At 47.9% G+C, this 19,857-nt stretch overlaps 1 protein-coding gene across 1 annotated transcript in view; it reads right to left on the bottom strand.

Annotated features, from left to right (window-relative positions):
- Positions 1-7,380, bottom strand: part of ARHGEF26 (Rho guanine nucleotide exchange factor 26) — a 29,269-nt gene extending 21,889 nt beyond the window's left edge. The window contains exons 1-4 of the mRNA XM_050977912.1: positions 6,850-7,380; positions 6,289-6,705; positions 4,879-4,915; positions 2,713-2,858 (exon numbers count right to left, since the gene is read on the bottom strand). Of these exons, the coding sequence (XP_050833869.1) occupies positions 2,713-2,858; positions 4,879-4,915; positions 6,289-6,705; positions 6,850-7,380 (1,131 nt within the window). The remainder of the gene's footprint in view (positions 1-2,712; positions 2,859-4,878; positions 4,916-6,288; positions 6,706-6,849) is intronic.
- Between the last annotated feature and the right edge of the window lie 12,477 nt (positions 7,381-19,857).

The raw sequence follows: 19,857 nt of genomic DNA, 5'->3' as shown, positions 1-19,857 counted from the left end.
GTAACTTTTTTCTGGATGCAGTGGAAGAGTTTTCTAAAAATACACCAACACAGGAAATAGCTAGGAACACATCCCCCAGATTTCAGTGCTCCCTGTTAACACAGACATTGCCAGAGTGCAGGGAGCTCCATGGGGCACCTGCTCAATTCCTGCTCCAAACTGCAGCTGGCACACATGGGTGTGTCCCACTAAGTACACACGAATTCAGGGCACATGAACTCACAGGCCAAGGGCCAGCCTTACACTCCCCATCAACAGCAACACTTCCAAAAGACAGAGCCCCAGATATGGAGACTGCTTTGGCCACTTCTGTCAAAGAAAATTCAATACCTAATTTAGACGCGTCCAAAATGTTTAAGCTGAAATAATCTAAAAAAAAAAAAATCACATGTGTGATACTAAGCAAACAAAAACTTAATTTAAGCTAAGAATATCATCAGAAGGAATGGAAGAGGCCCAACATCACTGCTACTAACACTGGACTGGCTTTTCCCCAGCAATGACTGATTCAAGCATGGAGGTGAGAAGCAAAGGATGAAAGGAGGACAGGTGAACTCCAGTCAGGGACAAAAAGTTCCTTCAAAACAAGGAGGTGCTGAAAGGGGGAACTCACCAGGAATCTACTAAGTGTGCACCACAGCCAAAGTGACCACAAGCCCTTTGATACAGGGAGAGAAAGGGGAGCCAGTGCAGACATCAGCCCTGAAGGCCCCAGATGGTCACACCATGGAGGGGAGGCAGCCCTGGACAGTGACCTGGGAGTGGCCCTGGAAGGAGGCAGCCCTGGACAGTGACCTGAGAGTGGCCCTGGAAGGAGGCAGCCCTGGACAGTGACCTGAGAGTGGCCCTGGACAGGAGAGTGGCCCTGGACAGTGACCTGGGAGTGGCCCTGGACAGTGACCTGGGAGTGGCCCTGGACAGTGACCTGAGAGTGGCTCCCTAAAGCCACTCACAGCACCTGATTTTTACACGAATGAGAAACCAGTCACAACCAAGCTCAACATGTGTGAATACAGTTCAGAAAGACAGAAACAGCCTTTTCTATTACTGTTCTCATACAGAATTTGAGCACTCCACACCTGAAGGGCACTACCCTCAGGCACAGTGGTGGAGCTGCAGCAGCTCCCACCAGGGCAGCCTCCTGCAGAGAGAGGGGATCCCTCTGCCTTCCCAGCACAGGCACTGCTCTTAACACCAGAGACATTCTCCTCCTCCTTTCCTAGCATATGCTGAAACCCAGGACTGACATTTTCCAGCTGACTTCCTGCAACAACTCCAGACTCACTTTTTAACTTCTTAATACACATTGACAGCATGTAATTTTTCCAGAGTTATAAACAGTCACTATGAGTATCACATTCCCAGATTTTGTTTTCTTCATGCACCACCTTCTCCCATATACTCTCCACTTCCCATTTTGCAAATCAAATACAGACAGTGCACAAGTTTCTGTGTGAGGAGCAGTAAAAAACAAGTAAGTTTCTGTAAGTGAAGCACAGCACAGAACAGTTCTCCTCCTGAGATGGTCTTCATGCTATTTCTGTCTCAAAGCAAATTAGTGTTTTGAAATTATCATTATTATTACTAAATAGCATTCCTTCCAAAATACCTCAGCTGTTGAACATTTAACTGCTAGTTTGCCCAGAAGGCAGAAAACCAATTTGACTTCATTCTAAACACCTTTTTTTTGCAACATGAAGCCAATGAACTGTATTTTAAATATTTGATTGTTGGAAAAAGAAAATTAAAGCACATATTTACAAAACCACATTGTCTTGCCTTCTTTATAATTATTGAACCAGAGAGATTCATCTTTTAATACTTTAAAGTGCAAAGGGTCATCAGCATCTGTAAGACAGCTCTGCTAATCAGACCATCTAAGCAGCCTCTGGGGATCTCCCTGAGGCTTAATCCCTCATTTATTGGGATATACAGAGCTGATGGTCAAATACTCCAGGTGATCTTGTCATGGCATAATCTCTCTAATGCCAAGATGAGCATCTACAACATTCTACAAGTTATGTTAACAAAGAACAACCCCAAACCTTTCATTATAGGGATATCCCTCCAGAAGCCACAGCAATGGACCAAGAATAACCACAGAAACACAGAATTTTTGTGGTTCCTTCAGTCCCAAATTCACACGTACGAGAAAGAGCTGTCTGTGATCAGTAATCTGTCAGGTTATGAGCAGGGAAGGCACTGAGACTGCAGCCCTGACCAGAACAGCTGAATTTACTTTGTTTAACGATGCTGCTCTGCCAAAACCCTGCAGACACTTCCCAGCCTGTGCAAGGGACAGCACAGCACCACCAGCTCTGCTCTCCACTTCTCAAAATGCTTTCCATTAAACATCTGCACTCGAGTCAGCCTAAGAGCTGGTGTGCAGTGATTTAGAATAATTCAGCAGCAACCTGACTGTAACTAACTGAAGCCTTTCTTTAGTATAATTCACCCTTTTAGTGAACTCACACAACCCTTTTTTTAATGAATCAGTAAAGCTGTGTCTTTGCCAAATACAGGACTCTAAAATGAACTTGGTTTCATTGTTTTTTTATGTGAAACAAAGACCAGTAACTGACTGGGACCGCCACGTCGTTCTTAGGAGGTGAAAAAGATGATGACAAATTGCAGCCAAAAACTCCAGTAGCGAGTAAGAGAAGACTTTGCTTCAACCCACCCTGAGATCCTGTCTCTGGCCATACAACTCACCACAGAGAGCTGGCTCCACGTTGACCTCAGGGGCTTATAGTGAAAAACAACCTTGTCATCCAACTTCTGCTCTTGGGGCTCAGACTCTTCATCAGAATCTATGTCCAGAGCTTTTTCCTTATAGTTCTGATATAATACAGCATTTTCTGCCAAATAACAACAGTATGTCAGTCATTGCTAGAAAGTTAGTTTAGTCGCTCTGATAAAAATTTAAAGTAACATTTAAACAATGAAAGAAACCAAAGTGTCACTGTGCTGCTCACACTCCACGAGACAAAGATAGCAACTGATTTGGGCTGGACAATGGTGCAGTACAGTGACAATGGATCACTGTACCCAAAGATCCTCCCAGACCGAATTAAAGAACAGATGTGGCCTTTGTCAAGAAAAAAAAAAAGCAAACAATTTTTTCTTCCTTGGTTTGCTGTACCCAGTTCTGTAATTAACCAGCAATTAGAAAACAGGATTGTGTGTCAGTGGAGCAGTCACTGATCTGCAGGTCTCACTATTTTCATGTCCAGGAAAAGCACACTGCCCAGGCCAACCCTTCTGTCAACTCTAAATACTGTCTTCACATTTCACTGTTTCCCAGTTTCAGAGATCTGAGGTCAGAACTATTCCAAATAGAAAGTTAAAAGCCTGAGTAAAAACGAGACCTATGAACCTTAAGAACAAATACTCTCCTGGTGTATTTGAGTTGTGCCATCCTTAATTCAGAACTATCAGTGGCAAAGGAACACAGGCATGGGGCACCCTGCTGCTTCCCAACCTCCTTAGCCACACACCCCTGGCAACAGCAGTGAGCAAGGACAGAAATTCAACACCACAAAAACCAACAGCTATTAAGTAGGCAGGCTTTGAAAAGTACTTTTAGATGGGCAAGGCTTTGAATAACATTCAGTCTTCCCCTACAAGAGAAGGGGGAACTGAAGTGGAAGTTTGGCTGCTCCAGGCAGGGCCCCAACTCCTGCAGCCCCTCACCTGGCTGGGTGGGTCTGTCCCACCTGCTCAGACCAGGTGTGGCCTTTGGAGCAGCTCTTGGGGAAGGGCCTGTCGAGTTCATACACTTTTAACAGAGGAAACTGTCACAGCAAGTGAATTGTGGGAGGCATTCCAGAGAAAGTTATTAGCTGGGATCATCCAAGACAGACAGCACCATTGGAAGAGAATCCAGAAAACATCATCAGGAGATATTGTGAGAATAGATACAAATAAGAGTAGGAAAGGGGATGATGCAAAGAGAACACAGCTCTGAAAACAGAAACTAGAAGAAGGTAACACAGCAGCTGAGATGACCTCAAAGAGGCATTAAACAGGGAAAAGCCAAGAGAGCAGCAGTTATTGTAACAGAATTTCTGTGGACTCATCATAGATGTTTTCTTGTTGAAATATCGGGAAAAGCAGCAAACAGCAAATTTGGCAAACCCCAGAATTAACAAGTAACACAAAAATACAGCTGCACAGACTGTTTTTCTGACACTTATATCTGAAGCCTAAGTAGCAAGAAAAGAAAATGCTTACAGAGCCCAAGGGTTCAGCCCAGCAGCCTGAGCTGATGAGAAGGCAGAAACAGCTGTGTGATCCCCAGCCCAGGGTAAGGACTCAGGGGTGTGCAGGGGGGGCCCAAACCCCAATGGATCAAAGGTCCTGCACCTTCAGGGGTGTGCAGAGGGGGCCCAAACCCCAATGGATCAAAGGTCCTGCACCTTCAGGGGTGTGCAGAGGGGGCCCAAACCCCAATGGATCAAAGGTCCTGCACCTTCAGGGGTGTGCAGAGGGGGCCCAAACCCCAATGGATCAAATGTCCTGCACCTGGGCACAGTCCCAGGAACAGGCAGGAAAGGCAGTCTCACCTGGGGGAGCCCACTATGGAACTGCATGGAGCTGTCAGGGCTGAGGCAAACACAGCCAACACCTCAGGTCTTGGGAGGGACAGGAGCTTACGGGGAAAAGAAGCCCTTGACACACCTTTTTACTCTGCCACTTCACTGTCTTTAGAATAGCCCTAAGGTAGGTCTAGTGCCCTAAGATAGTCCTGCATCTCAGCTGCATTACTGAAAAACAAGGTACTGAGTCTTTGACTCCATAGAAAGGAAGTGTGCAAAACAATCCTGAAGTTCATTTCCCTTGGGAGTTATTAACAAGTCTGGATAGAACAGGGCTCACCTTCCCCATCGAATGTCCCTTGTCCTTTCAGCATCTTCTGCAGATAATTTTAAGAGAAAAGAGAGATATGTTAGAGGGAAGAGAATGCAAAATAATCACAGTAACAAGAACATCTGTTTTATTCAAGACTCGGGCACCAAATCAACAGGCCCTAATCTGTAAATTTCATGTGTTGGACAAGAGTTCAGTAAAAACAATTGTGTCACCAGAGAAAGTGAAAAGCTACCCTAGTTTCATTTCTCTCATGCCTTGTTTACATGTATTTTCCCTGTGTTTCAAAAACACACTACACTGGCTGGAGAGGGGTTCAGTGAACTCAGCTCATCCCTCTGTCCCAGGGCTGTCTGTGGAGGCTGCACTGAGAGGCTGCCCTTCCACTCTGCAAACAAAACCCCTCTGAGCACTTCCTAAAGGAGCCTTCTGAGAGCACAGCAAACCTCTGAAATAAAACAGCTGCTCTCGTGCAAGTCCCAGGGCCCAAGAGTCTCTTTCATAAAACATCACTTGCAGAGAGCTCTGTAAGGACAAGGCAGTTTCATCTCCTCCTATCTTAAGCTTAACTCACTGTTTTAAGTCTGCTACCAAACCAAACCACACTCTGCAGCTGTTTACAATTTCATCAATTTCTATTTCACCGCTTGCAGTGTTTTCACAGAAGCACCCACTACCATAATTTCAAACTGGCTGAAAACTGTTATAAACCTGATAATTAATTTAAAAGCTACAGCATCAGCTCTTGGTCTGATGTACTTTATTACACAGAAATCTATGAATACATTTCATACAGTAACAAGTTATATCTAAAATAAGGAAATACAATATTACATTATGATAAGTAAAAGAACACTATCAGTATGTCTTTATAATTTAATACATTACCATTCAGTGTAACTCTATTACAGGATTCTAAGGGATTACAACCAAGATTTAAAAACAGGCATGCTGCTTTTACTTTCAGGCATTAAAATACCTGAAATGATTTCTATAAATTTAAAAATTACTCAGTGATTTTTAAAAATACTTTAAAAGCAGTATCTCAGAGAAGAGAGGTAGTTCATTTTCTGTCTCTATTCTAGCACACAGACTTTATTAAGACAATGTTCCTTTTTCTTCCTTTTTACTCCTTTCTGGGACGCAGGTTTTAAGCCGTGGTTCAGTTGTGAAAGCTGGAGAATCCAGCAGGAGAGGCGAGCAGGAGGCAGCCAGCAAAGGCTCTGAACCTCCTGAATTTCAACAGAGCCCGCCATCTCCAACACCTCACTTGGAAAACGGCACTTTTAAAACTCACAGCCACTATGAAAAGTTTTGCGTTAGCAAACAAAGCAATCTTAAAACTCACAGCATTTATGAAAAACGCAGGATCAGCAGGCCACACTCCCACGGAGCCAACACCTTCACCTATCACCTTACCTTTATCCTCCCCAGGCTCGAGAACTTCTCTTTATCTTCAACCACCGCTTTCAGGATGGGCTGGGACATTCTGTTTTTCTTCTTGCAGTTGGCGGAGCCGTCCAGGTCCACGCCGCTGACCACGGCCCGGCGGTAGGACGTGGAGCGCAGCCCGCGCCGCAGGGCGCCCGGGCCGCCCTCGGGCTCGTCCTCGGGGTCGCTGCCCGGGGGCGGCCGGGGGGTCTCCACCAGGCTGCGCACCTTGAGGCCCCGCTCGTGGCCCTGGGCGCGGCCCGCGGGCCGGCTCTCGGCCAGGCTGCGGGGGATCAGCTGCTGCGAGCCCACCCTGCGCGCCGCGGGGCTGTGCGTGCTCAGCAGCGCGGGGGGCTCCGCGCACGGTACGGCCGGCGGCCCGCGCCCGGGGGAGCCCCCCGGCACCTCCGGGGGCCCGGCAGCCCCGCCGCTCCCAGGAGATCCCCCCGGGACCTCCGGGGACCCGGCAGCCCGGCCGCTCCCAGGAGATCCCCCCGGCACCTCCGGGGGCCCGGCAGCCCGGCCGCTCCCAGGAGATCCCCCCGGCACCTCCGGGGGCTCGGCAGCCCGGCCGCTCCCGGGGGATCCCCCCGGCACCTCCGGGGGCTCGGCAGCCCGGGGGCACGGTGCGGGCTGAGCGCTGGCTCCGAACACGATCCGCTCCTGCTGCGGGGCCAGCGCGGGCAGCCCCGCGGTCCTGGGCGGCCTCGGCCGGCGGCCCTGCCCGCTGCCCGGCGGGGAGATGGTGCCGTTGGCGGTCGAACCGACGGGGCTGTCCGGTGCCAGGGCGAGCACCCGGGAGCGCCGCTCCGGGGACAGCGCGGGGGAGCCCGGCGGCCGCACGGTCCCGTTGGACACCGATCCCATGGCGGGGCTGCCGGGCGACGGGGTGCCGGTGCCGGCGGGCTGAGTCACGGAGAAGGCGCACCTGTCCTCCACGGGGAAGTCGGTGACGAGCACTCCGCTGGGGCTCTGGTACGACTGCGGCCGCGGCTTGCTCCAGGCGAGCGGCTGCGGGCGGGGGGTCGCTCGCCGCCTCCAGCGCGGCGCGGCGGGGCCCGCCGGGGGCTGCCCGTCCATCGCCGCCCGCCCGGCGCCGCTCGCGAGGGAGGCGGCGCGGAGCGCGGCTCGTCCGCCGCCACAGCCCCGCCGGGCGCGGGGCCAGCGCGGGCCGGGCCGGGCCGGGCTGGGCGGCGGGGAGGGCCGGGCAGAGCCGCACCGCCCCACCTGCGGCTCGGCTGGGGGCGGGCGGAGCGGCGCTTCCGCCAACGGCACAGCCCCTGCCCCGCTTGGGCCGGGCTGTCCCCGGGCCCTCCCCTGCCCCGCGCAGGTAGCGGCGGCTGCGAGGTGAGATGGGTGAGCTCTCGGCAGGAGCCGGCCGCGTTACCGTGGCTTGGGTCAGGAGAGCCACGGGCAGCACGGGCAGCGCTTCCCAGCCCCGCGGTTGGCGGCAGCCACAGCCCCGGGCTTTCTGCGGCGGGGACCCGCGGGTGTCCTGCCGGGAAAGGTGTTGGATTGTTCGCCGGGCACACCGCCGTGCCTCAGCTGTGCGGTGGTGCCACCACCGGCACCCCCCGGCTGTGCCCCTACACCTGCCCGTTCTTTAGAGGCACCTGGCCGGCTGGGGCTGCCTTACTGCCTGCCAGCTAGTTGGGAGAAAGCTGGGAAAGGAGCAGCTTCGTGGTACAAAAATGGGACGTCGACAATGTATCTGCTGGGAATTCTTTACAAACTGCATCACCCTGAAAAACCTGTGTCTGTAAAAATGGTGAAACTTGGCTGTGACTTTGGGACAACATATAGCTTAAACATCTATCAATGGAGAGCAAAGTAGATTTTAAAAACAAAAACAAAATATATGCTCGTTTCTGTGCCAGAGCACGAGTTCTGCCGACTCTAGCAGCCCAGCCAAGGGTCCCTGCACTCTCAGGAGGGGAGAGCTTCAGCACAGAGTCCTGAAATAAAGTGACATGGGTGTTTTTCTGCTCTGTTAGATTCAGTAATAATTACAACACGCCCTTATTTTGCTATCTGCTCCTCTACAGTTAAAATCTCCATCTGCTTCCACTGGAAAAAATAAGGAGTCCTGTGTTTTAAAAGCCATTTTGTCACAGCACAAGGAGCATTTACATTAGAAATCAGCTCCACTATTAAATGCCACATTGGCTAGGAATGTAAAATGCAACATAGAATGCTTCCCTAGTACTGAATCACGAAGCTGAATTGTCTGGTTTCCCACAAACCCATGAAAAGCAAAATCTAGGTGTGATTCTGCTCCTGTGTAATTGGCAGAGCAGAAAGAGCTGGTATGTTTGGAGATGCAGGAGGCCAGGCCTTGCCCACACAGTGACAGCTCTGCCCTGCAGGGGTGCTCAATAAACGACTTGCTTATTTACAGATGGGCACCCACTTAGGCTCCTGGCTGAACTTGAAGGGAGAAGGGACAGAAAAATTTTGTTAGATTTGTAATTGTCCTCATACTTGCAAGACTTGAATTTGCCAGATTTTATATATCACTGAATAAGAAAAAAAATTGGAGTAGATTGAAAGTGCTTTCTTGTTTTTTTAAATATACAAAAATTTAATTTTATACTGAGCCTGTTTAATAATCAGAAAAAATATAGAAGAAAATGTAAGGACCAGACAACTCTGTGTACATGCACTTAAACTTCAGATGTATTATTAATTCTTCTGCCAGAAGAAGCCAGTAAAACAAAAAATCTTGCTTAGAATCCAATTAAGCAATGCACAAAGAAATTAAAATTAACAAATGTGTATGTCCACAAATGAGACAAGACTGCAAATTGCCACTCCAACTTCAAACAGCCAGAGCTGAAGGGAGAAGCCACAGGCAGAACCGAAGATGTTGGTTTAGTTGTCACTTCGGATTTCCCAATGAATTATTTCTAAAATTATCTCTCAACTTTCCACATGCAATTGCCAAGGTATTGGATATAGTTGCAGCATATTACTTAACTCATCCTAATTATTAATGGCTGAGGTAATCAGATTTTACAAGATTATTCTCTTGCACATTCTTATTCACTGTGCTACAATTACAGGAATAATTTTGATTCCTGAACAGCCACCTCAGTGTTCCATTTCATGCACAGTAAAAGAGAAATAAAACCTTACAATAATGAAATTGCCATCATAAGAAAAGTAAAACCAACTCTGTAATTTAAGAGAAGAAAGAAATGTACACGTGGTTATTAAGCCTTCTGACAAAGGCAGGGATTCAGTGAAATCCCTGGGACCGTTGTGAGGCAGTGCCCAAACTCAGGGCCCAGGCAGGGCAGCGAGTCCTTCCCTGGGGCCAGCTCCCTGCCCAGCACACAGCCTGCAATGCTGCACCCTTGGCATGGGGCAGGAACCTGCAGGGCAGCTTTCCACCCATCTCCACAGCCCTGCAGTTAACCCACACATGGACCTTGAGCACCTGTGAGGGAGAGCTCCCATTTCCCAGCCACAAGACCTAAAGCTGGTGCCAGGAACTGGCACCCAACCAGAAGCATGTCCATACCTGCCTGCAGGCAAATGCTCCATGATACCCAGAGCCCCTGTTTATCAAAACCAGCATGAGGCAGGTGGGCACAGCTGTGTTCAGTGGGGAACATTTTTATTGCTTGAAAATCTTCCAAGGAGAACGGAGGATTATTCTTCTTCTCCCTACATCCACATCAAAAGCACGCTTTGCCTCTCTGTGCAAAGAGCAAATCCAGCAGTGAGACCTGGCTTTATTTATGACCCAAAAGCTTCATGTCTCAAGCACAGGGTCCTGCAGGATGGTCCTGGCCATGTCCTGCTGTGCAGGTGACCCTGGCAGCTGGCTGGGGCCCAATCCCTGCTGCCTCTGGCCTCCCCAGGGGCATTCCCAGCACATCTGTCCCCTCTGTGCCTCCCAGAGAGGGGAGGGTGGGAGTGGCTCCAGGAGAAGTGCCCAGTTGCTGGTTAATCCCCAAAGGAATTGACTGCATGTCCCATCAGCATTAACTGCCAGCTAGGGAGTAGCAGTATAAATTACATTCTTCTGAAACTCTTCTGTTTCCCTGGTCTGTTCACAGGCAGCTGAAGAGCCAGCCGTGCTCTGCTCAGAGCAAGTCTCTGTCCCAGAATTAGTATGCGGGGGATAAGGCTCCCTCTGTGCCACAAAAACCCTTCCCAAGCCCAGGAGTGACAGGGGTCACCACAAGCAAAGAAAAGACGAGATGTCAGTGAGACAGAGCCAGGCACTGGGGAGATCCCCTGTCACTGGTTTCACTGCTTTTCCAGGGACATGAACCAAGGCAGTGGAGCCTCTTTCCAATGCAAGCAGCAGGATTTTCCCAAGGAGAACACGGTTACTCCAGCAACACAGGCAATCCCAGAGCACTGCCAGAACTCAGGAAGGGTCGAGCCTTCCGACCTCCTGCCCCCTCCTTCTTTTCTCTACAACTGTACGTAGGCTGTGAGAGACTTTACTCTGAACACTGCTCAGCCAAATTTGAACTGTTAATCAATCCAGGATGGCAGAAGGCATTTAATTATTCCTATTTTCCTCTTAATTATCTTTTTTTGGTGTTGCTAAAATACTCAGCAATAATAGAAAGCTTTGCAGCATTCACTTAAAGCTTTAGAGGAAAAGCACATCTCATTGCACTGCAGGAATAAAGGACCTGGTAATGCACATGGAGCATCAAAGTTGAAACAAGATGCTGTTTTACTGCTGAACCAGGATAAAAGAAAAAAAGTAAGAAAGAATGTGCACCCAAGAAACACAACTGAGGGCTGAGGTGCTGCTGTCTCTGTTACTCTTGTCATGGAGGTTACAAATTCTTGTCTATGATTGCAAAATGAACTTTGTATTTGCTAATATTTAGAATAATATTACTTGTTTCACAGCCAATTTTCTGATCATGTCTTTTCCTTTGCTGCCTCAGAGGTGAGTGCAGAGATTGTCTCCTCTGTGAGAGAAGGAAAGTGCCTGGCAGCTCCATCATTTATAGAGCTGACTGGGAACTTTCCAACTGGAAGTGTTTGAGATTTCAATATGGTAACCGTATTTTGTGCGTGTGTATTGCATATTTTGATGTGAAAAACATTTCCCGTATTTTGTGTGTGTGTATTTCATATTTTGATGTGAAAAACATTTCCCACCCTGCTTGAATTACATGCTCTTCTTTGGTTTTGCTTTTAATTTTCCAACACAGTTTATATCTCCCAATACTTTCACCAGTAAAACTCCCACAGGCTTCAAGGTAGATAATCATGCCCAGTTAGATTAGGTCAGTCTAACATTAAAGTAGGTAATTTCTGTCAAAGATTACCAAACTTTCCAAGAGTTACACCTATTTCTAATTTTTGTTCAGTGAATATGAAATGAATCTGAATATTAAAGGAGAATTGTGAAACTTGTCCCTTCACCTCCAGTTTAGTTATATACATTCTTTTTTCCAGTTTTACGATTCCATTTTAAAATTCTGACAGTGAATTTCCCCTCAGTAACTCAAAGGCCATTCTTTCCATAGGAGAACAGTTAAGAGAAAGTCCTAGAAAATGTAGATAAAAGCTCTTTAATCTGATGAATGTATTTCATAAGATGTTGCTATTTAAAGAGTTTGCAGGATTTCAAACATGACCTAACAAAAGGATGGAGGCACTGCTTGCCATAGCTGAAGAGTTTTTGTGGTTGCCATTAGAAACTCGAGCAAGCTGGGAGCCTGCACGGACAGCGTGTGCAGCTCAGGGCTGGCTCTGCTTTGTTCTCCCTTTGTCAGCTGTGCACAGAAGTGCCTGAGCAAGTGACAGGGGGACAGGACAGGTCTCCAAAGGCTGCTGCTTATTCCCCAAGTTTGGTTACTGCTAGTTTTTTTGGTGTGGTTTTTATTTTTTTTTTTTTTTAAGGAATGAACATTCTGCCCATAAAGAAATTAAAAAAAAATAAAAAGAACTCTAATATTTTTTTATTTGTTTCCTTGTTGATAGATAGCAGTTTCTGGGTGTGACACATCACTGGCACTCTGCAGGGGAAGAGGAGTCACCTATTCTCAGCCCCTCTCAGGCTGTGCCTCCCAGCCCTTGGCCAGCCCTGCCCATCCCAGGAGGTTCCAGGTGCCCACTGCTGACTGGGCATGCTGGGGCTCCACAGACCCCTCTGCCTCTACAGACAGAGCAGCTGCTGTGAGCAGAGGCTGAGGCTTTTCAAGCCCCACTCTCTCAGGTGAGGGATGTGAGCCCCTGGCAATGGCTCCCTTGGCTGCAGGGCTCACCTCGTTCTGGCTGGCAAGGCGAGGCTGGGCAAACGTTGGACTCCATGAGCCTAGAGGTCTTTTCCAACCTAACTGGTCTTGTGATTCTGTAATTGGGGTGAATTTAGAAATGCTGAACCTGATTTCCTTTCAAACAACTGATTAACCTGCAGTTATGTGCCAGATTTCCCCTTTGCTGCATTGAAATGCTGGAATTTTATGAATGCCATAGCAACAGCATCAGAAAGTGAGGAAATCGGGAGTGCGAGGCAGGGAAGCTTGTGTCTGGTTTTCTCTAATGAGCTGAAGCTCTGAAGCGTGCCTTTCCCCCTTCAATTCCAGTTTCCCATTTGTGCTCCCCACAGCCAGGCTCCACGCCTGGCTTGGCTGCAGTCCTGCAGTGGAAACTATGCATGGATGGATGTGTGCAGAGCCTGGCCTGCCAGGGGCTGGGGACCTTCACTCCTGCCTTCAGCCAGCCTGGCCTTTGGGCTGCATTGGGCCTAATTGGACCTCAATAACCACGAGTTTGACCCAATTCCCTGATCTGCTTAGAGAGGCCTCTCTCACCCTTCCCCTCCCCCTGCGCCTTTCCTAAACATTTTGAAAAATTGGCACTTCTCCTGTTATCTTTCCTCTCCAAGCTATTAAAAGTGTTCCTAATTCAACTCTGATCCTACTAATTAGCTCAAATACATTTTAATTAGTGGGATTTATTCTGCTGTTGGACGTGCCAAAATTCAATTCTAAGGTCTATCTAAGCTCAGTTTCTGGAGTTGTCTCCTTTATAGTCAGATCCAAGCTCTAATTTTCTAGCAGTCACTTCAGTGTTCTTCTAATTTGGAAATAATTTCTGTCATATTATCTAAGTTCTTTTTTCATCCTTCACCTTACTGTGACTTATTTCCTGACCTGTCACCACACAGAAGAGAGTTGAAATTCTAGACCTGATAGGTGCAGTCCTGAGGACAAAAGGAGAGTGGGTGTGTAAATGAGGATATTGCAGGAGAGAAAAGGCCTTCAGTTGGAACAGCAGCGGGTCAGGAGCAGTGAGAGTCTGAGAATTCATACAGCACTTCTAACTAGACTGAAAAGAGAGAGACGAGGGGGTAGAGACACTCACTGAGCCAAAAACAGATTCCCAAAAGAAAGGAATTCTGGTTTCAAAAGGAAGGGAATAAAGGAGTGGATAGAGCAAGTCCTGCTTTGCCAAGGCCTCTGATGCAGCAGCATGGCCAGTGAACTCTGCCTGTGCAGCAAATCTGGCTGAGACCGTTCATTTTATCAGTGAAACAAGTCCCCACAGACAAAACAATTTTACTGCTTTTTAGTTGGTTTCAAATTTAGTCATGGACTGATTTCATTCCTTAAGTCAAACTGAAGGTGATCAAGACCTTGCAAAAGGCTTTCTTGCAGAGGCAGGGTTGGACCCAAAATAAGCAGAAGCCTTGCCCAGCATCAGTGCCATGGAGAATAAACTGGTTTATAAATGTTAATAAAGAGTTTAAATCCCTTTCAAGTTACTCTGACAAAACTTGGCACGAGAGCCATGCAAAATGATTTCTTCCAGCAGGTCAGCTGGCCAGCGTGGGCCCGGCACAGAGCAGAGGCTGGGCAGGATCCTTCCACATACTTTACCTAGTTGGGAAGAGCTGGAAAGGCAGGAGCCTCTCCCAGAGCGTGAGGACACGCTGCTCCGAGCTCCACCGGCTTTGCCAGGACCTTACAAGTACCTGGAACGCGAGAGGAGCGCGGCGTCCCCGCGGTGGCCATGGAAACAAAGGAGGAGCTGCCCTCGGGCCGGGATGGCACCTCCATGTGTGCAGAGTCCAGCAGGCTGAGAAGTGCTCTTTGGGGACAGCACTTCCCGAGTGTGCAGCATGAGCAGCGCCAGTCCCCAGCAGTGCTGGCAGTGCTCTCTGTGTGCAGGATCCAGCAGTGCTGCTCTCTGCCCCAGCAGTGCTGGCTGTGCTCTCTGTGTGCAGGATCCAGCAGTGCTGCTCTCTGCCCCAGCAGTGCTGGCTGTGCTCTCTGTGTGCAGGATCCAGCAGTGCTGCTCTCTGCCCCAGCAGTGCTGGCAGTGCTCTCTGTGTGCAGGATCCAGCAGTGCTGCTCTCTGCCCCAGCAGTGCTGGCTGTGCTCTCTGTGTGCAGGATCCAGCAGTGCTGCTCTCTGCCCCAGCAGTGCTGGCTGTGCTCTCTGGAGAGCTGAGAATGGCATCTGCAAGGACTGAAGCCCCAGAGTGCCCCCACGGCACAGTGACAGTGCTCTGTGGCCTTCTAAGTGATGAGAACTCAGCCTGTCCAATCCTGTGGATTGTGACTCCCGTTTCAGCACTGCTCATGTTTGTACATGGTCTTACTGTGCTTTGCATTTCATTTTTACAGGCTGCTATTGTATATTTTGTAAGGAGGGGTTTTTAATGTTGAATTATGCTCCTCTGGGATATGGAAGGTACGAGTGAATTAATATACCAGGCATACAGCAAGAACATTTCTTTCTCAGAAAATGTTGCCTGGCTTCTTCCTAGCAAGTTCTGAGCCGTTAAATACCTCTGGATTCATCTGTGGTGTCAAAGTGCTTTTGTTTCATTTACAGTTTTACTCAGTTTCTCAGGAGATGAAAGAGAAATAAAGTGACTGAAAATGTTTTCAAGTGCAGTCTGAAAGCAAGAGAAACCTTTTGTTTCATTGCTTGGAAACCCCAAAAAGAGAACTGCAAGGAACAGTTTGCTGTGAGACTCAGGGCTTCCTGTTCTTCTTGTTTCTGCATGTTCTTTCTCTCTTAAGAATTTAGACAAATAAGAAGTGGGACACTGAGCCGCTGGCATGCTCTGCCCCAGGGTGCTGAATTCAGCTGGCACTGCCCAGCCCTGTTCAGCACCTCCCCATGCAGGGCCAGTGCAGCCATGGATAACATTCCCTGGGAATGCTGTGATGCACTTTATGATCCCGTGTTTTTCAGTGATAAAAGCCAGGCACTAGAAGGAAATGTTTTTCCCTCTAAGACAGAAGAGGAGAACATGTGTTACCAGCCAGTTTGCTCTGCTCAATACCTACCTGCTCTGTATTATAATTGATCAATTTTTCAAGTAGCAAAATAACCAAAGTACATGATTTAGTCATCTCACTGTGAGTTACATGGGTTCGTTGAACAGAACAATTTTTTAAGCTCAGAGATGTTAAAAATCAGATAGAAATGCTTTCATGAGGTGAACTGTTGTGTACTGAGGGGAGAGAATATTCATGTTTAGCAAAGAAGATTTTTTCCATCTGTATTTCTGTGGGTTTCCCAGGGTGCAGTTGTGCCTGTACCTTGTGGACTCCTGTGACGTGGCAGGGACTGCACAATAAAGCTCCCGGGAAAGGAATTTGGTCTGAGAGTGCAGCCCGAGCCTGGCCCGGCCCACACCTCTCCAGTTGTGCAACGAGGGATTCACAGCGTCCCAGCTCCTTGGGAAATGCTCCCAAAGGAGTGTGCTGACTTAGAATTCGTTTTTAAACTAATGCCAAGTACAAGATTAAATCAGTATACAATAAAAATGAAGTTCCTTGTGCCCAGCTGGGATGTGAGGGGAGTCCTTCAGCAGCTTCAGCACTGACCTTGGGCCATCGAGGGAAATGGCAAGGTGCAAACTGTCACCACTAGAAACAGTGCAACAACTTTCTTTTATAGCATCATTTTTTTAGATAAAAATAAATATTTTCTTAGAGGAGCTAACGATCTGAAGAACAAAACACTAATTAAATGGGGTGTTTTCAGATCATAAAACCATGCATATGCCTTAATGAAACAGGCACACAACCGTTCAACTTGTACCCTGATCCTCTTTGCTTTGCTGTTGATGTTTAACTTGATTTCTGTCCACAGTAACATTCACTGCAGCACCTCAGGGCAGGAGGAAACTGGGTCTGGAACAGCCATTTTTTGTATTGCTGAAAGCCTCAAACGTCACAAGAACTGGAGATGCTCAGGTTCAATCTGAAGGCAAGGCAGAAACACTGACCAGTGACAGCACCAGTCCCTGCTGTACATTTTAACCACTGAACAGTGTCCCCAGAGCTGCAGGGCCCAGCACAGCACCCAGCTTCCTCCAGGGCAGAACCCAGCATGTCCAGGGCCAGAACCCAGCCTGTTCAGGAGCAGAATCCAGCTGCTCTGAGGGAGGCTGCTCAATCCTTTTAACAGGTTTTGCCTGTAGCACAAGATACAACAGCCTGTGGGTGTCCAACTATAGCCAGCCAGGGATTGAGAGTTTAAAAAATCATTCCCAAAGCTCTTGAGAATTCCAAGGGAAATATTTAAGGCAGAAGCAAGATACACACAAAAGGACAGCCAGCTGCAGATGCTCTTATCCTTTGCGTGAAAAGCTAGGAATACTTGAAATACTCCAGATAGTTATGACTGGGCAGCAAACACCACAGCAAAGATCTCTTTGTTTTAAGTAAACCATTAACAGAGCAGCCTAATCAGAATGATAAAAACCACACTGATATTCTTGGACTAAACTCCCTCACTGTAACTGTCCATCCAAAACTAAAGCTGCAAAAACTGGGATGCTTCCAATAGGGGAAAAGAACGCATAAAGAACAAGCTCCTGGGACACAAAGATTGGAAAGCTGGTCTTTGAAACACAGGAGGTTTACTAGACATATGATCTATTATAGCAAAGGATGTCTGCTCTAAAATTTCAGTCCAAAAATAGTCTTTCTCACAGAGTCCTACTCTGAGTGAATACATGATATTAATATAATATAATTAGAAACCTTTCTTTGTCCTTTGCGCAGTTAAATTCCAGTTCTTAATTACCAAACTGATTTAATCCATGGTTATGTTTTTAGAAAGAAAAGTGTGTTTTAACAACAGTCCATACCTGGTTTCCTCGCATTATTGCACCTGGAGGGATTTAGGTACCAATATATTTGGCATTGTTTACATGGCTTCTGTTTTGAGCCAAACAGGTTTGTGGAGGAAGAGAAAACTAATGAAAATAAGTGTTTCTAAGTTCTCCTGTCTTTTATATCACATACACAGGTCAAACACAGCAAGGAAATAAGTCTTCAGTTTAAATACCTGCAGTTTTTATGTGGAGTTCTATACCCACGGGAAACTGATATGGAAAGGGAGAAGGACTGGACTGTCCCAAATCTGCTCATTCACCTTGTTTTCATAAAGCACATTTGTAGTTCTTTCCTTCCTTGGCGGAAAGCTCAACAGAAGTATGGCTTTAATGCATAAAAACCATTAAATCATGTTTGTAGATGGTGGGCCCTTGGCTCCATCCCTGCCATGGGAATCTCTCTGATGTGCTAATAAAGGCCTTGGTGTCAGCCCTCATCCTGCTCAGGACAGGCCAGTGGGGCCAAGGACAGGACAATGTCCCCATCCTGATTCTGCCAGCAGAGCCAAGGACAGGGTCAATTCCCCAGCCTTAGTGTGTCAGTGTGTAAGGGAAAGGTGCTCACACCAAGGGTGCTGCACCCTGGCATTCAGCACAGGAACAGGGAGGAGGGATGCTTTATTTGGGGATGAGTCTGGAAACACTGCTTTTATTCCACATACTTCAATGAAGGAATTACTTGGGCATTTTAGGCACATTATTAACTATCTGTGCTTATATGTACAGATGGACATCCTGTATTCCCTGGAGAAAAGGAAGCAACAGAAAGGCATGCAGAGGGGACATGGGGCAGGGACAGTGCCACTGCACTGGGAGATGCCCCCAGAGCTGGAAGGGCAGAACCAGGCACATCCCACTGAGCAGGACCAGGGCTGCTGGAGAAGCTGTGAAGGATCTGTCTGGAAGGATCCCAGAGACCTCTCAGGGCCGTCAGAGCATTGGCAAGACCCCTGCGGAATGAGGGAGTCCCAGAGGGAAGCAGGGCTGGAAGGGGAGCTCTGGCTCTGTGCCCACTCAGCTCTGCATTCCTTTCCCCGGCACACAGCCGTGCCAGGCCTGGTGCTGAGCAAGGCAAACCTAATGCAGGCTCTTTTCCTCTTCTAGCACATGGATTCATTAGCCTCATACCTGTGCGTGCTCACACACCCTCACAATTGTTCATTAGCAAAGGAATCCCCTCGTGTCAGGTTCTTTGTGCCAGCCCTGCCCTCTGCCTGCTGGGGTTCCCAGAGCAGCAGCTCATGCACAGCCCTGGCTCTTGGGGAAACACAAGCATTCACAACCTGCCACTGACAAGGAGGAGGACTCCCTTTACCCCAGGGACTGTTCTCCATGGTCCTGCTCCCTCCCGAAGGGGAGAGATATTTCCCTTGTTTCTGCAAAGGGAGGACAGGCAAGTAATGAATCCCAAAATGGGCTGTTCCTTCAGAAGCTCCCAGTAACCAGAGCTGGCTGTTCCCAAAACACAGCCAGCTTTGCACAGGGCTGCAGCACAGGATAGCAAATGGAAAGCAGCCACTGCTCACACATAAGAGCTCCTGTCAGAGCAAAAGAAAAGCTCAGCACGGTTTTAGTTCTGTATTTAAAAAATACAGTAGGGAAAGCTCTTCACAAAGCTAAACTGAGGCAGCTGGGCTGGCAGCTACACCAGCCCCACATTAAGGACCTCAGAACAGGCCCATTCCCAATCCATTAGGACAAGGATTGCAAGATACTATTTTTAAAAGATCCATTTCTCCACCAGGCCATGCACCATCGTTTCACTCACACATACTTCACATTTTGTCCATTCCCGTTTTCTATGGAGAAGTGAAAAGACTGTTCTGAGAAACTAGAATGGAACAGAATAGATTTAAATGTGCCTTTGTGATAAACACTGTTAAAGACTGTTCACTTAATAAAGAGTAAACTGTAAAAAAGAGTCCTTTTAAAAAATTAATCATATGTAAAGTAGGAATAATTACTTAGATTCTTAAACGACTTAGGAATTATTTCAGACATTTCAATACCTATTAAGGGTAAGACAGAGAGCAGAAGTGTCCTGCCTTGGAGATTCATTTATTTCATAAGTCACTGCTAAATAGACACTGTGTCTTACAGGGAAATGGATGAGATGGAACAAAACATGACTGGAGAGAGAATTATCCAAGACATGGAAAAACAAGTGAAGAACAGGCAGTTCCAACTTCTGTATTCACAGGCCAAGCCCCAGTCAGTGAAAATGAACAGATGACTTAATCACTTTAGTAAATAAGGGCTCTGTTTGGATGTCCCCAGTTTGAGAGAAAGTTCCTGTCAGGCTCCTTGCCTTACCCCCTGCCCTGGGTGCTGCAGTGCAGAGCTCTGCAGGGCAGCAGGGTGAGCTCCAGCAGCAGCTACAGGGCATCAGCACTGTCCATCCTCTCCCCAGCACTGTCCATCCCCTCCCCA

Source organism: Serinus canaria, chromosome 9 (assembly GCF_022539315.1).
Source record: "Serinus canaria isolate serCan28SL12 chromosome 9, serCan2020, whole genome shotgun sequence".
NCBI lineage: Eukaryota > Metazoa > Chordata > Aves > Passeriformes > Fringillidae > Serinus > Serinus canaria.
The sequence above is the reverse complement of the archived record's forward strand: the minus strand, read 5'-3'. Positions and strand labels throughout refer to the sequence as shown.